This window comes from Anolis carolinensis, unplaced genomic scaffold (assembly GCF_035594765.1).
Source record: "Anolis carolinensis isolate JA03-04 unplaced genomic scaffold, rAnoCar3.1.pri scaffold_13, whole genome shotgun sequence".
Taxonomy (NCBI): domain Eukaryota; kingdom Metazoa; phylum Chordata; class Lepidosauria; order Squamata; family Dactyloidae; genus Anolis; species Anolis carolinensis.
Genome location: NW_026943824.1, coordinates 2,342,520 through 2,357,639, shown reverse-complemented (window position 1 = coordinate 2,357,639; position 15,120 = coordinate 2,342,520). Strand labels below are relative to the sequence as shown.

Below are 15,120 nucleotides of genomic sequence, written 5' to 3'. Positions count from 1 at the left end.
ACGCATTTGTAAAGATGCTGTTGCCTCCAAACAATCAACGTGTGCAAACCACAGGGCATCTCCAAGGAGAGAAGACCAGATATGAACACAGGGCTTGCAAAGCAAAGGGATGTCATTTTGAATTTCTCCATTATTAAGTGCATGTTAATAACAGTGATTCTCAGAGATGTATGGGAACAAAACTCCAAATGACACCCTGTTAAAAAGCCATCTCGTCGTGGGTGTCATCTCCATATATCCCTCCAATTGCTTTGACTGCCTCTTACCATTTGTGCTCTTCCTTTTTTATATATTTTGCATGCTTCATCTAAGTGAGAACAATTGGGAAGAAGTCAGGCAGAAAGCAGATTATCTTTTCCACACAATAGAGAAGGGTTTCGGTAATTTCCAGCCTCTCTGGTGGGCTATTATCCAGGAAGGAAAAATTACTGCCGCATCCAAATCTACCTGCAGTCGGAAAAAACACACGCCAGCACAAAAGGCGAGGAGCCTCTTCCCTTGTTAAATGCCAAATGAATAGATTATTTTTGCTAATGCTCCAAAAGGTCAGAGCCTGCATTTCCCCACCTTAGGTCATCTATAGAAGCAAAATTAGTGTCATGTAAATGAAATGAGAAATGTCTTCCCCAGAAAGATGAAATTTCTCTGAAATTTGTATTGATATAAAACTGTAAAAAAAGGCATCATGGCAGAAAATGATATCCATTGGTATAGTTTAAAAAATCTATGGAGGAGACATAACTAAGTGGAATTGGTTTTTGGATATACAGTAAGTAGAGTCTCACTTATCCAACATTCACTTATCCAACGTTCTGGATTATCCAACGCATTTTTGTAGTCAATGTTTTCAATATATCATGATATTTTGGTGCTAAATTCGTAAATACAGTAATTACTACGTAGCATTACTCCGTATTGAACTACTTTTTCTGTAAAATTTGTTGTATAACATGATGTTTTGGTGCTTAATTTGTAAAATCATAACCTAATTTGATGTTTAATAGGCTTTTCCTTAATCTCTCCTTGTTATCCAAAATATTCGCTTATCCAACGTTCTGCCGGCCCATTTACGTTGGATAAGTGAGACTCTACTGTAGAACAATTCTAACAAATTCTTCAACTGTCCCCATTTGCAAGGGACGATTCTGATATATATATTCTCTCTCATCCCACTTTTTCAGATGCTTTTGAAATGTCCCAGTTTTCCTCTCCTCCTCCTACTTCTTGCATTTGTTCTTGGCTTACTAAATGCAAACTGCAAAAAGGAGTTTGTGCTTCATGAACTCAGCAAGGTGATTGCTGCACTTCAGCCAGAATTCACCTTGCACTCAACACCAACCAGGAATAATAATAATAATAATAATAATAATAATAATAATAATAATAATAATGATTTTATTTTTATACCCCGCCCCATCTCCCTGAAGGGACTTGGGGCGGCTTACATGGGGCCAAGCCCAGTCCACAACAATAAAACAAAGCAATAAAACAGCTCAAATAACAATAAAAACAAATCATAAAAATCACATTCAAGGACAAAAGATAAAATCTTGGATAAAATCTAGAAAAAAAAACCTGGTCCAAGGTGCTAGTTTGTCAATCCAAAAGTAGTCGTAAAAGGAATCCAAAAGTAGTCGTAAAACAGTTTAGTGAGAAAAGCACATATAAAAAGGAAAAGTCACCATAAAAAATAAGAAAGGCAAAATTCAATAGGTAATGGGAGAAATCGTCAATAAGCAATAAGCCAAACCAAAGTGGCAATAGGAAAAACACTCCAAAGGTAATAATCCAAACAGTTAAAATCTGTTCCATAAACAAGGTACAGAAACAAGAATCAAAATATGAGCATGATTCCAAGATTCATGAACATGAATCCAAGAGCCTAAACCATGAATCCACTAAGACATGAACTGGATACAAGGCTCAAGAGCCTCACTGTTAAGCAACATTGCCTGATCTGAATTCTAATAATAATAATAATAATAATAATAATAATAATAATAATAATAATAATAATAATAATAATAAACTTTATTTATACCCCGCCACCATCTCCCCAACGGGGACTCGGGGCGGCTTACATGGGGCCATGCCCAGGACAGTACAATATAGCAAAATATAAAACAACATATCATAATACAATTAAACAATACAATAAATAATCATATACAATGCAACACAATATATATATATATATATATATATATATATATATATATATATAACAGGGCGGGCCGCATGAGACAGCTTTCTCACCCATCCAACTCCTTATCTGGGGTTGCTATGAGAAGAGTAGGTGAAAAGTCTTCGCCAGCCTGTCTGCTGGACTCTGAGGCAATTTCACTTTCAAGCATGTTTAAGTGGCCGAGGGGGGAAAGGAAGGCCAGGGATTGTAGAAGTTGAAGTTCAAAACACCTGGAGGGACAAAGTTTTCCCATGCCTGGTGTAGAGGGTTCAGTTTAAAGAAGTCTTCCCCAACCAATATTTCCCCATAATGTGTGATTCGGCACACATACATCCCAGAGTTACTGATCCCATCCCATTGACCCTCCTTTGTCATCTTTTCTTCTGCTTTGTAACTGTTTGGTAGCCACTAGCCAATTTATATTTATATTTACAGTATTTATATTCTGCCCTTCTCACCCCGAAGGGGACTCAGGGTGGATTACAATGAACACATATATGGCAAACATTCAATGCCAACAGACAAACAACATTCAGTTTTAGACAGACACAGAGGCATTTTTAACATCTTTCCAGCTTCACGATTCCGGCCACAGGGGGAGCTGTTGCTTCACCGTCCATTGGTGGCTGTTCTTCCTCATTCTTTTCCTCGTGAGAAGTTTTATGGTGTTGTAGATTAGTTAAATTAGCCTCCCGCATAAAGCGTACCTAAATTTTCCCTACTTGACAGATGCAACTGTCTTTCGGGGCAAGCCGGGGCTATTTTTTTATTTTATTTTTTTATGGTCGGAGGCTTAACCCGACCCGGGCTTCGAACTCATGACCTCTCGGTCAGTAGTGATTTATAGCAGCTGGTTACTAGCCAGCTGCGCCACAGCCCGGCCCCGAGGTTGCTTCTCCAGAACGGACTGCACTCTCGCCCTATTTTGCAGCAGTTGAGAAGCAACTTGGTTTATCACAAACCGATCTATCATCTATCGTCTCTCTGAGTGTGCTTTCAAGGTGCCTGTCCATTTATGGCAACTCTGTGAATTGTATTGGGTTTTCTCAGGCAAGGAATCTACCGAAGCAGTTTTGCCCATGCCTTCTTTAGCGCAGGCCACAAACCATAAGATTCTATTTTTCTTATTAGCTTTTATTCCTCCCTCCCCTTCTCCTCCAGCTGAGCCACTTACTACAAGTCAAACTTCATGGCAGACTTAACTTCGGAAGTCTTTTGTGACCACGAAGGAAAGCTTTTTTCCTCCTTTTTTTTTTTTAATAAATTGACAGGGAAGCCGGCTTAATCTCTTGCGCCTTCTTGGTAATCCTCTCTTCAGTCACAGTCTCTCTAATTACCTGCTGTTGGGCTCCCTCTCCCCACCATCTTCGGTGAGAAATCTTTCCAAAAACAGGACTCTCGTTCATTTCCCTTGGCAAAAGAGCTCGCTTTTAGCTAATTTTGTAAGCAAGTTCTGCCGGTGTTTGCTGAGTAATTTTTCCCCAGCAAGCCTCTGGAAGTTACACATTTTTATAAAAAGGCATTTGTGTCTATTGTGTGTCATCTCTGAATAATCTAAAATTATTCTCTCGTCTTAAAGTTGTCATGAAATAGTTCCCACTTGCTTAGGCGAGGCAGTTAGGAAAATAGAAATGTTGCCAAATTACAGGAGACTCTGTCCTGTCCTTACTGTCTGAGATATTTTAAAAGTATTTTAGAACTGAACTGGACCCAAAAATCGAAAAGCGAATGTTGTAATCTAGGAAACATTGAGAGGTGGCATCCAGAGAAAGTGAGACCACATGTCCTGTCTTTACCACCTTGGAGTAAAATGCGAGATACAGTAGAGTCTCGCTTATCCAACGTAAACAAGTTGGCAGAACGATGGATAAGCGAATATGTTGGATAATAAGGGGAGATTAAGGAAAAGCCTATTAAACATCAAATTAGGTTATGATTTTACAAATTAAGCACCGAAACATCATGTTATACAACAAATTTTACAGAAAAAGTAGTTTAATACAAAATACTATGTAGTAATTACTGTATTTACGAATTTAGCACCAAAATATCACGATGTATTGAAAACATTGACTACAAAAATGCATTGGATAATCCAGAACGTTGGATAAGCGAGTGTTGGATAAGTGAGATTCTACTGTATTATCTCGTCTTAAAGTTGTCATGAAATAGTTCCCACTTGCTTAGGCGAGGCAAGGAAATGGAAATGTTGCCAAATTACAGGAGACTGTGTCCTGTCCTTACTGTCTGAGATATTTTAAAAGTATTTTAGAACTGAACTGGACCCAAAAATTGAAAAGTGAAGGGTATAATCTAGGAAACATTGAAAGGTGGCATCTAAAGAAAGTGAGACCACGTGTCCTGTCTTTACCACCTTGGAGTAAAATGTGGGATATATTGTTTCAATTTTTTTTTATCGTATCAGAAGCATTGCTTTTGGTGTGAGGGAATTGGCTGTCTACTGAGACGTTGCTCATAGGATGCCCAGATGTGTTGCTGGGAGGTGTTTCTCATTTCCCCGCAAGCTAGAGCTGACAGACGGAAGCTCACCCCATCTCATGGATTTGAACTGGCAACCTTCAGGTCAGCAACCCAATCTTCAGTTCAGCAGTTCAGCTGTCACGAGATTTAACCCTTGTTTTCTACTGAAAGAAGTCCAATAACAGAGTTCTCCTATATTTCGGAATAGTCCCAAATGCTGCCCTTGCTCTTGTCCTTATTGAGCCCAATATAGATTTGTCTCCAGTCTGAGATCTGGCTAACAGGCACATCGTTTCACGGATGTTAAGAGCATGAAACTTACATTTCTTAGAGAGGAGAGTCAGAGTATTCATGCACAAGTAAGTGTTTATGATGATGGTGTCAACAATTTCTCATCTTCTTGGCTCTTCATATTTTCTCTTCTCCTTATATACCATGAGCACATTTCTTCAAGTGGGATTAATAATTGTTAGCCTCCACTTATGTGGTCAAGTGAGAGACGAACACATTCCCTCCAACTCAAGGGTTCTCCTTCGGTTTTAAATGATGCTTCCCGGTGAGAGATATTTCTTGCAAGCTCCGTGCCTTTGCCTGTAGGGACTTTGGTGTGTTAGCTTCCAGTGCAACTGACAGCTTCTCATTTAAGGAGGTGACAGATCTTTGATCTTAACCCCAAACATCCGTTAATTATTTACCCTTACTAATATTGGCTCAAGGTTACTATTTGATACTGTCCAATCGGTTTTTAAAAAACGAGCTTGTGACAAATCCATTTTAATGAGCACACTGCGTCCTAACCGAGAGTCGTGGAGATTGCTTTAGACTCCGAACTTGATGGATGTTATAGTGCATTAATATTAAAATTTGGAGGAAGTCTCGCAAGATAATCAGCTGCAGCCACATCCTAAACAACACGTTGCATTTAAACTCGGGACAACCCAAAAGGAGCATTAACTTGTACTGCCTTTTCCCAAAACGGCGATCAAGCCGACTTTCCTAATGAGTGGAGACAAGTTTGACATTCACTGTTTCAGATGTTGAGAAGTCTCTTTAAATTTCTGCTGAAGACCAGAATTCCAAATAGGCGAAAACAATTCCCTTTTATATCAAATCTGTACATAAGCAAAATGACAGCTGCCTTGACCAAGCCTACTTAATTAAGCACAGCTTACAGCAAGTGCAAAGTAACTTTGAGTTGATACCTTTTAGAAAATGGATTTATAGATAGAAAGCTTCATGCTGGGGTTGCAATCATGGGCATCCGTAACACACGACCCTCCAAACCTGTGATTGTGTGTAAATAATCTGTTGTTCTTGTGTAAATAAGTGGCTCTTCTTGTAATAATATTTCTTCCAGCTTTTCTGCAGCAATTCTGCAAGATATCCCAGGGTTGGTGGCTCTAAATGGAACATAGGACATCCAATTTTGGCCCAGACAACACTCTGTCATAGCTAGAATAGCATTTGTGGTGCAGTTCAGCACAAAGTTGACATTTTATTTATTTATTTATTTACAGTATTTATATTCCGTCCTTCTCATCCCGAAGGGGACTCAGGGCAGATTACAATGAACACATATATGGCAAACATTCAAGGCCAACAGACAAACAACATTCAGTTTTAGACAGACACAGAGGAATTTAACATCTTTCCAGCTTCACGATTCCGGCCACAGGGGGAGCTGTTGCTTCACCGTCCATTGGTGGCTGTTCTTCCTCATTCTTTTCCTCGTGTTTTGCTGGCAGTTTTATGGTGTTGTAAATTAGTTAAATTAGCCTCCCGCATAAAGCGTACCTAAATTTTCCCTACTTGACAGATGCAACTGTCTTTCGGGGCTGCATAGGTCAACAGCAAGCCGGGGCTATTTTTTTTAATGGTCGGAGGCTTAACCCGACCCGGGCTACGAACTCATGACCTCTCGGTCAGTAGTGATTTGTAGCAGCTGGTTATTAGCCAGCTATGCCACAGCCCAGCCCCAAGCGATACTCATGCTATTATTTACCATATATACTCATGTAGAGTAGACCTCATGTATACATTTAGGGCTAGTGATGTGCATTTGTTAGGAATCGCTGTTCGCTTCGTTTAGTTTCATTCGTTTCGGCTCATTTTCATTTTCGTCTCCACTTCCGAAAATGGGGCACCTATCTAAATGGAATTTTGTCTCGCATCCGGAAAAAAAAAACCTTTACCCATTATACTTCCCTGATTGACCAAAACAATGCATGTGGACAGTCCATGAAACTTTGTCCCATCGTACTTTGTTCCATTTCGTTTTCTCTCTGTTGCCTCATGATATGGCCAATTTTATTGACTATGCAGCATTTTAATGATATTGTCACCATGGGATCATTTGGCACAACTGCCGTACATACCTTAAATATAGCCCAGAGGTGTAATTTCTTGCATTGTCAAAATTTTATTTTATTTACAGTAGAGTCTCGCTTATCCAATGTAAATGGGCCAGCAGAACATTGGATAAGCGAATATGTTGGATAATAAGGAGAGATTAAGGAAAAGCCTATTAAACATCAAATTAGGTTATGATTTTACAATTTATTTATTTATTTATTTATTTATTTATTAGAATATTTATATTCCGCCCTTCTCACCCAACAGGGGACTCAGGGAAGCTTACAATAAAACACATATATAAAAATTATACAGTACAATGTAAAACAGTTAAAAATTATAACTGATAAAAACACATTATAAAATGTACAGTGTAGATATGTGAGATTAGATTACACATTATATAAAAAAATTAAGCACCAAAACATCATGTTATACAACAAATTTGACAGAAAAAGTAGTTCAATACACAGTAATGCTATGTAGTAATTACTGTATTTACGAATTTAGCACCAAAATATCACGATGTATTGAAAACATTGACTACAAAAATGCATTGGATAATCCAGAACGTTGGATAAGCGAGTGTTGGATAAGTGAGACTCTACTGTATTTACATTTGTACTCATTTTAAGGCAGTGCCCATTGCTTGTTGCTCTTTTAGGCTGCTGTGCGATTCCTCCGGAGCATCTGTTGCTTCATTTGGCAGGACGGTGGCTCTTTTGATTTGGAGCTTAATAAACACTGTCAGGACAGCCTTGGCTGTAATCGCTTTTACCAACCCAGACATAATTTTGCTTTTCAGCTCAGGTTGTGCAGCCTAGTATGGGTTGTAATAAGCTATGGGCCGTGGTTCAAAGTTAATACAAAATTAAATTCATTACCCCTCTCTTCACTTCAACAGCGAGGAGACATCTGAAATTCAAAGCATGCTTTTTACAGCTCTGATTTAAATCCACATTCCGGGGCCTGGGATTGAACTTGTTTATGAATCTGGACTTGTGGTTTTCAGAGAGCGCTAAGTCTGCGGCATCGTAATAAATTATGAAAAGAAATGAGTACATTTTTAATTAAAGAACATGTCAAGAACAGTTTGGTGATGACCAGCAAGGGTCAGCAATAATTGATCTTGAGAGATAACTTCCAGTCGGTGACAAATTGCTAGGCTGGTTGGCATTTCTTCATTCAGAAGCGAGAGGGTTGAGAAAGGCCAGAATGTGCCCAGATTTTGTGAGCTGCAAACCTAAGACCATAACTTGCACTTTTAGCCCAGTTCCTTTGGATCCAATCCAAGATTTTATCATTATATTTTTTGTATGTGGTTTTTATGACTTGTTTTTATTGTTGATTGATCTGTTTTATTGCTTTGTTTTTATATTGTTGATATCCGGGCTTGGCCTCATGTAAGCCGCCCCGAGTCCCTTCGGGGAGATGGGGTGGGGTATAAAAATAAAATTATATTATTATTATTATTATTATTATTATTATTATTATTATTATTAAGAAATTCCAGTGTAGTTGAGGCAGAAAATCCCAGAACTAGACCTAGTGTTTGATGGGAGAGACGGAGGTCCAGCTCAAGGCCAACAAAATCAACATTTATTGGGTCTACCACGGGCATGGGCAAACTTCGGACCTCCAGGTGTTTTGGAGTTCAACTCCCACAATTCCTGGCCTCAGGTCATTTCCTTTCCCCCCTCAGCCGCTTAATATTTTTGAATGGTTGTGCTCAATGGACGTCAGCAATGTCTTCTGCTTCCCCGAGTATGAAAAACTCCACTTTAAATCATCCCTGTGTTGGGAAATCATCCTGGACTACTCAAGTCCAAATGTAGTTAGATAGATAATAGAGTTAGATTGAAGGAATCCTTTCTCTGTTTCCAAAGCATGCCTAGATAGGCTCTACTGTATTTCACTCTATCCTGTTTACGTCACATCCCTTACTTTGAAGTTAGCAGAAATGGGAATCTACAGGGACACTAACTTCTCATTGGTCAGAATGTCTTTTATAGCCCCAATAAACTGGACCATGAGGTTGGAACATTTTGGTTCACTCTTCTTCCTTTGTTCTTCAGGCTAACAACATCACCTTGCCATTTCTCCTGGCAAGATGTGACTATCTAGCTGTTTGTTATTTTTCCTTTCTTATTTTCTCCTTAGAAACCAGTCTAGAGTAGACTAGACAGCTCCCAAGCCTCTCTATCCACAATGGAGTTCTTTTTACCTGAATAAATGTTTTACTGAGACTCTGCAGTCCATTGCAATCCTAAATAGACAAAGGCTTCTCTTTGCTCGTCCCGTGTAAGTAACTGTTGCATTTGAAAGCTTTTGTTTTTGCTACTCTGCTGCATTTCAGTGGAATCTCCCCCAGAGAGGGTTAAATTGAGTCTAACCGCTCAGAGATTACCACATTTCTGCTTCCCTGAGTATGAAAAACTCCACTTTAAATCATCAGTCTCCCCACCCCCTTGGTCCCCTGTTCATATGTTTTATAGCTATTCCATTACTAAGAACATGCTGTAAAAAGAATTTATGGACCCAGTCTCTCAATTAAAAAAACACATTTGAAAATTGGCTTTTTCCCCCATGGTAAGTAACAGTGCCATTAGAAATTTAAGCATCAAACTAGAGAGTTTCTTTATAAATCATCATTTGGGAACTTGACAAAACTGAGCTTTACTCTAAATATGTTATTCAACTCCTAGACTAGACTGAATGATGTGTATCCATTAAGGCATCCATCTGATGTCTGAACTTGTAAATACCGTACATGGATGACATTTGGTTGTGAGTTACTGCAAAGGGTAGTAGGTTGTGTTTCTGCGCTTGTCTGATTGCTTGCGGCTTGTCTTTGGTCTCCCTAGAGAACTGCCTCACCCGCCCCAGAACCTTCTGGCCACCTTGAACTCTTCCTTCAGCCGCAGCGTCATCCTCTCTTGGGTGCGTCCCTTCGATGGAAACAGCCCTGTCCTTCACTACATCGTTGAGCTCTCTGAGAACAGTAAGTGAAGCAAAGCCCTCTTCTTTTACCCATTTCTGCTATTCACGCAGAAAGGCATCATTCTGTATTTTTCTGTTAGCCTGATGTCCTCTGTATATCTCCTCCCCCCCCCCCCCCCCGGCAAATACACATGTGGATTTTTGAAAGGCATAATTATTTTCTTCCAGTGGATAATACTCTGTTCTACTACAGTGCGGATCCTAATTGGGAGCTTCCTCCTCAGATTGCTGCACATGGCATTCGGTTTGGCTTCATGTGCCAGGCTGCCTCAATGTTCACGGTTTGAGAATGGAATTATGTAGCCTGGCAGAGTCCTGAAGTTTGGATGCTGCCTATTGTTATGGACATGGTTGCTATAAAAGGCCTCCCTGGGAAAAGATTGCATGCATTATCTGCCATCTTCTATCAAAAACACTTGCTTTTCCCTCTGTGTTCTGCTTCCCCAACACTAAAATACAGTGGTAGTTGCACCCCAACAAGATGCACCTAAGTTTGTGATGTCAAAACCACAAGAGGCTCCTCCTTTATGACTGGAGAGCAGGCCTTCTGTTTCAATGTCTTGTGGCACATCTTCGTACTAGGAGCCTTACAGTTTATCCCTACATAGATGATTGGCTGCTTGTGCGCTTAAGGTCTCACCTTGGCTAGTACTAGGTTGCAACTTGGAGCTGCTTTGCTTGCCTTTCTTTATATTTGCTGCTGTCAGCCAAGAGCTGGGGCTGCCACAGCTTCTCTCTCTAATTCCTCTCCCCCTGATCCTTCTTTCTCCCCCAACATCTGCATGACACATCTGGAGCCTTGCACCCAACAGCAGGCTTGGGAGGAAGTCAATGCAGAAACGGCTGGGTGGGGAGTGGGAACAATCTGCAGCTGCTTCATCTCACAGTTCAGCCGTGGCCTGAAAGATAAAAGTTCCAAGCAGCAGTCTTCATTTGTACATTGGATTTCATTTTTTGCATACACACACTTGCACTCCCGTCTTCATTCTGTTTCTCTCTCTCCTATAAAGACATCCCCAGTGCTTCCAGGTCATACTGGTTATCGCTGATCAAGTCTATATGAATGCAAAATTTGGGAAATGTTGGGGAGGGTGGGTTCAGGTTGTGTATGTATGTAGACTCATACATACCATATTTATCAGTGGGGTAAAGATTCTGAAGAGATTGAGAAGATTTAACATGCATTTCCTTGAATATTTCGTTTTGGAAAAACTGCATCCATTGTCCATTTTGAATCTGTTCTGCGGCTGTGGACCTTTTTGGGAGGTGATCTAACCAGCCTCATTATAATTCTATTCTGAATTTTACTAGGTCCCTCTTATCTGGGTATTTTAATCTAATGATTCTATCTTTATATTGCTGCTGCAGTCCCCCCACCTATGAAATTTGACTGAATTGTATTGGTGGTTGTTTGATATTCTTACTGTTGCATTAACTTTTGTTTTAACTTTTGTTTTATTACCTTATTGTGTTTTAACCTGTGTATATTGTGCTAATGTATTTGTATTGTTACTTTTGTAACAATGTGAGCCTCCCCGAGTCCCTGCGGGGAGATGGTGGCGGGGTATAAATAAAGTTTTATTATTTTTATTATTATTTTATTATGTCACAGCAAACAAGATAGATATGCTGGATTTCATATCAGAAAATCACAAGTCGAACACTTCCCAAGTGTCTAGGACTGTGTGATGTATTTTCGGATGATGCGCGCAGATCCCAGTCAGGTGGCCTTTTGCAGTTGGCAGATCGTAATTTTGTCAATGTCTATTGTTTCCAAATGCCGGCTGAGATCTTTTGGCACAGCACCCAGTGTGCCCATCACCACCGGGACCACCTGCACTGGCTTCTGCCAGAGTCTTTGAAGTTCAATCTTGAGGTCCTGATAGCGGCTGAGTTTTTCCTGTTGTTTTTCGTCAATGCGACTGTCACCTGGGATGGCGACATCAATGATCCAAACCTTTTTCTTTTCCACAACTGTGATGTCTGGTGTGTTGTGTTCCAGAACTTTGTCAGTCTGGATTCGGAAGTCCCACAGTATCTTTGCGTGCTCATTTTCCAATAGTTTTGCAGGTTTGTGATCCCACCAGTTCTTTGCTGCTGGCAGGTGATAGTTGAGGCATAAGTTCCAATGAATCATTTGGGCCACATAGTTGTGCCTCTGTTTGTAGTCTGTCTGTGCAATTTTCTTACAGCAACTGAGGATATGATCAATGGTTTTGTCAGTTTCCTTGCACAGTCTGCATTTTGGGTCATCAGCTGATTTTTCGATCTTGGCCTTAATTGCCTTTGTCCTGATGGCTTGTTCCTGGGCTGCAAGGATCAGGCCTTCTGTCTCCTTTCTTCAGGGTCCCATTTGTGAGCCAGAGCCAGGTCTTCTCCTTATCAGCTTTTCCTTCAATTTTGTCAAGGAACTTCCCATGCAATGTTTTGTTGTGCCAGCTGTCAGCTCTAGTTTGTAGTGTGGCTTTCTTGTACTGGTTTTTTGTCTGCTGTACTTTGTGGTGTTTCTGATTTTTGACTTCAATCAAAGCAGGTTCTTCACTTTGCTTGACATATTCTGCCAGGGCATGTTCTTCTTCTTTGACTGCTTGTTTGACTTGTAAGAGTCCTCTGCCCCCTGATCTTCTAGGCAGATATAGCCGGTCAACATCACTGCGAGGGTGCAGCGAATGATGAATGGTCATGTGTTTTCTTGTTTTTCTGTCCAAATTGTCCAGTTCCATCTGTGTCCAATTTATAATGCCAGCAGTATATCTTATGACAGGTATGGCCAGGTGTTTATGGCCTTGATGGTGTTGCCTCCATCTAATTATTATTATTATTATTATTATTATTATTATTATTATTATTATTATCTAAGGCCTTGCTGTGTGCTTCAGTCATTTTGTTGTTTCTCTGGCCACCGCTCAGCAGACATGCACTAAGAATACCAATGTGACTGGAATAATTATGGGCTGGAAAGGTGGGCTTTACATGCTATTTTGAGTAGCCTTTGGGTACAATCCGGAATATCAGGCTTTGCGGGGATCTGTCCTGGAGATAGGGAAGACACTGTCAGCTGAAAAATACACTAGTTCCATTCTAATAATCTGTAAGGAGCTCAACGGAGATCTGATAACATCCTCCAGAAATTGCTTCGATAATCCTGGAGAGCATGAAGGGATGTTCTGAACTCTCACACGCTGTCAGACAAATCCGATGATTTTCGCTGATGGCATTGTAATCTAAGCACAGGCTGGGTCTCAGTGCATATCAGATACATGTACTTCACTCTGCTTTGTGTCAGTAAGCACACGAACAAAGAGCAAAGACAGCCTCGTGGGTGAGAGCTGACATTAGAGAACATTTCATTCCATTCAGATCACCTAATCTTTTGAGGACGGTGCCCTTTTTGGATGACCTGGAGCCTGGCTCCTGCTCCTGGGTTGCCTTGGACTCATTTGGTGGTTTCAAGCATGCTGTTCTGCCTTGATCCCTGTTTCGTCCCATATAGAACAAGAATAATTGATTGTGGTATATATTGTGAAACTGTTTCAAGGATCAGCAAGTATTGTTCAACATTTTTTTACTTGGGAAATGGCTAGATATAAATGGAAAACTATGTTTGTAATACTTTCTGTGCACTAGGCCCAGTGAGCTAGACTCCCCCTCTTCTCTTCTCTCTTTCAAGATAAGCTCCTCTTCAATTCAAACATTTAAATCCGGAGTTGCTAGCTATCCATGTTTAAAATATATGTTTCAATGTAACTAGTAAAACACTCGGTTATATAACATGCCTATTAGTCTTGCTTTGATGGTCCCAAGAGATTCAGTCTTTTTCTTTGTAAGCTCAGTTAAAAGAAGCTGTCTCTCCATGTTTCCTAAGAAGGGACTCACACCCCAAGAAATTCCTACATATCCAAAAATATTCATTTTGCAAGATGTTCAGCATTTAAAGAAAGCAATTTGGCAGAATATTTAAAATAATAGACTTCTAGTAGCAGTTCGAAAACATGAAAATGTGAGTAGATCAATAGGTACCGCTCCAGCGGGAAGGTAATGGCGCTCCATGCAGTCATGACCTTAGAGGTGTCTACGGACAACGCCGGCTCTTCGGCTTAGAAATGGAGATGAGTACCACCCCCAGAGTCAGTCACAACTGGACTTAACGTCAGGGGGAAACCTTTATCTTTACCTAGACCACTAGTGGTCCCCAAGAACTAAAATATGGTATGCGGGTCACAGTTACTACACCATTGCAACGAGAACAATTGGTATCAAGAAACTTTTTTCTAGTGCCAAGACAATGGAGGTGTCAGGAGGAGAGAGGCTGACTACCCATAAAAGGTACAACAACAGGCCTCCTGACTGCTGCTTCTCCTCCTCCTCTAAATTGGATAGACCACATCAGCTCTAGATTATTAAATATAGTTTTCTGTGGGCGACCATCTGCATCAGAAACTAGAGCTGATGTGGTCTATCCAATGCAGTTTTCTGAGTCAGTATCACAAATTTATTTATTTATTTATTTATTTATTTATTTATTTACAGTATTTATATTCTGCCCTTCTCACCCCGAAGAGGTGTCAGGGCAGATCACATTGCACACATATAAGGCAAACATTCAATGCCTTAACATAGAACAAAGACAAGACAAACACGGGGCTCTGAGCTGGCCTCGAACTCATGACCTCCTGGTCAGAGTGATTCATTGCAGCTGGCTGCAGCTGGTTGCTCAACAGCCTACGCCACAGCCCGGCCCCAAACCACATAACCAAACCAAATCTAAATTCTATCAAAAACTACTTTGTAACCCTTTTGGCACTAATGTTGATCAAAGTGGTCCCTGGTTAAATAAGAAGCTGGGAACCACTTTTCTTGAAGATGCCAGTTCAGTCCCAAGATTGCATAGATCTTTTTATCCTCTATATCCTTCTCATTTCAAATAAAAAGGCAACCCATTGCTTCTCTTGAAAGAGCTGTGCGGCAAAACGTGATGAAGCTTTCGTTCAGGCGAGCAGAAATTTTGGATCATGTCTTTAAAAATATACATCCCCACCCAAACTCCACCCAAAACGTTACGGAGAGAGACCCGTTTTGTTGTGGAATGTATGGAATGAAAG

The 15,120-nt window shown here is 40.3% G+C and overlaps 1 protein-coding gene across 7 annotated transcripts in view; it reads left to right on the top strand.

The window, feature by feature from the left end:
- The window catches only part of sdk1 (sidekick cell adhesion molecule 1), a 615,491-nt gene that overhangs the window by 343,586 nt on the left and 256,785 nt on the right, over positions 1–15,120 (top strand). For all 7 annotated transcript variants that reach the window (XM_062964472.1, XM_062964469.1, XM_062964468.1 and 4 more), the window contains exon 14: positions 9,883–10,019. In XM_062964472.1, coding sequence (XP_062820542.1) covers positions 9,883–10,019 — 137 coding nt within the window. The remainder of the gene's footprint in view (positions 1–9,882; positions 10,020–15,120) is intronic.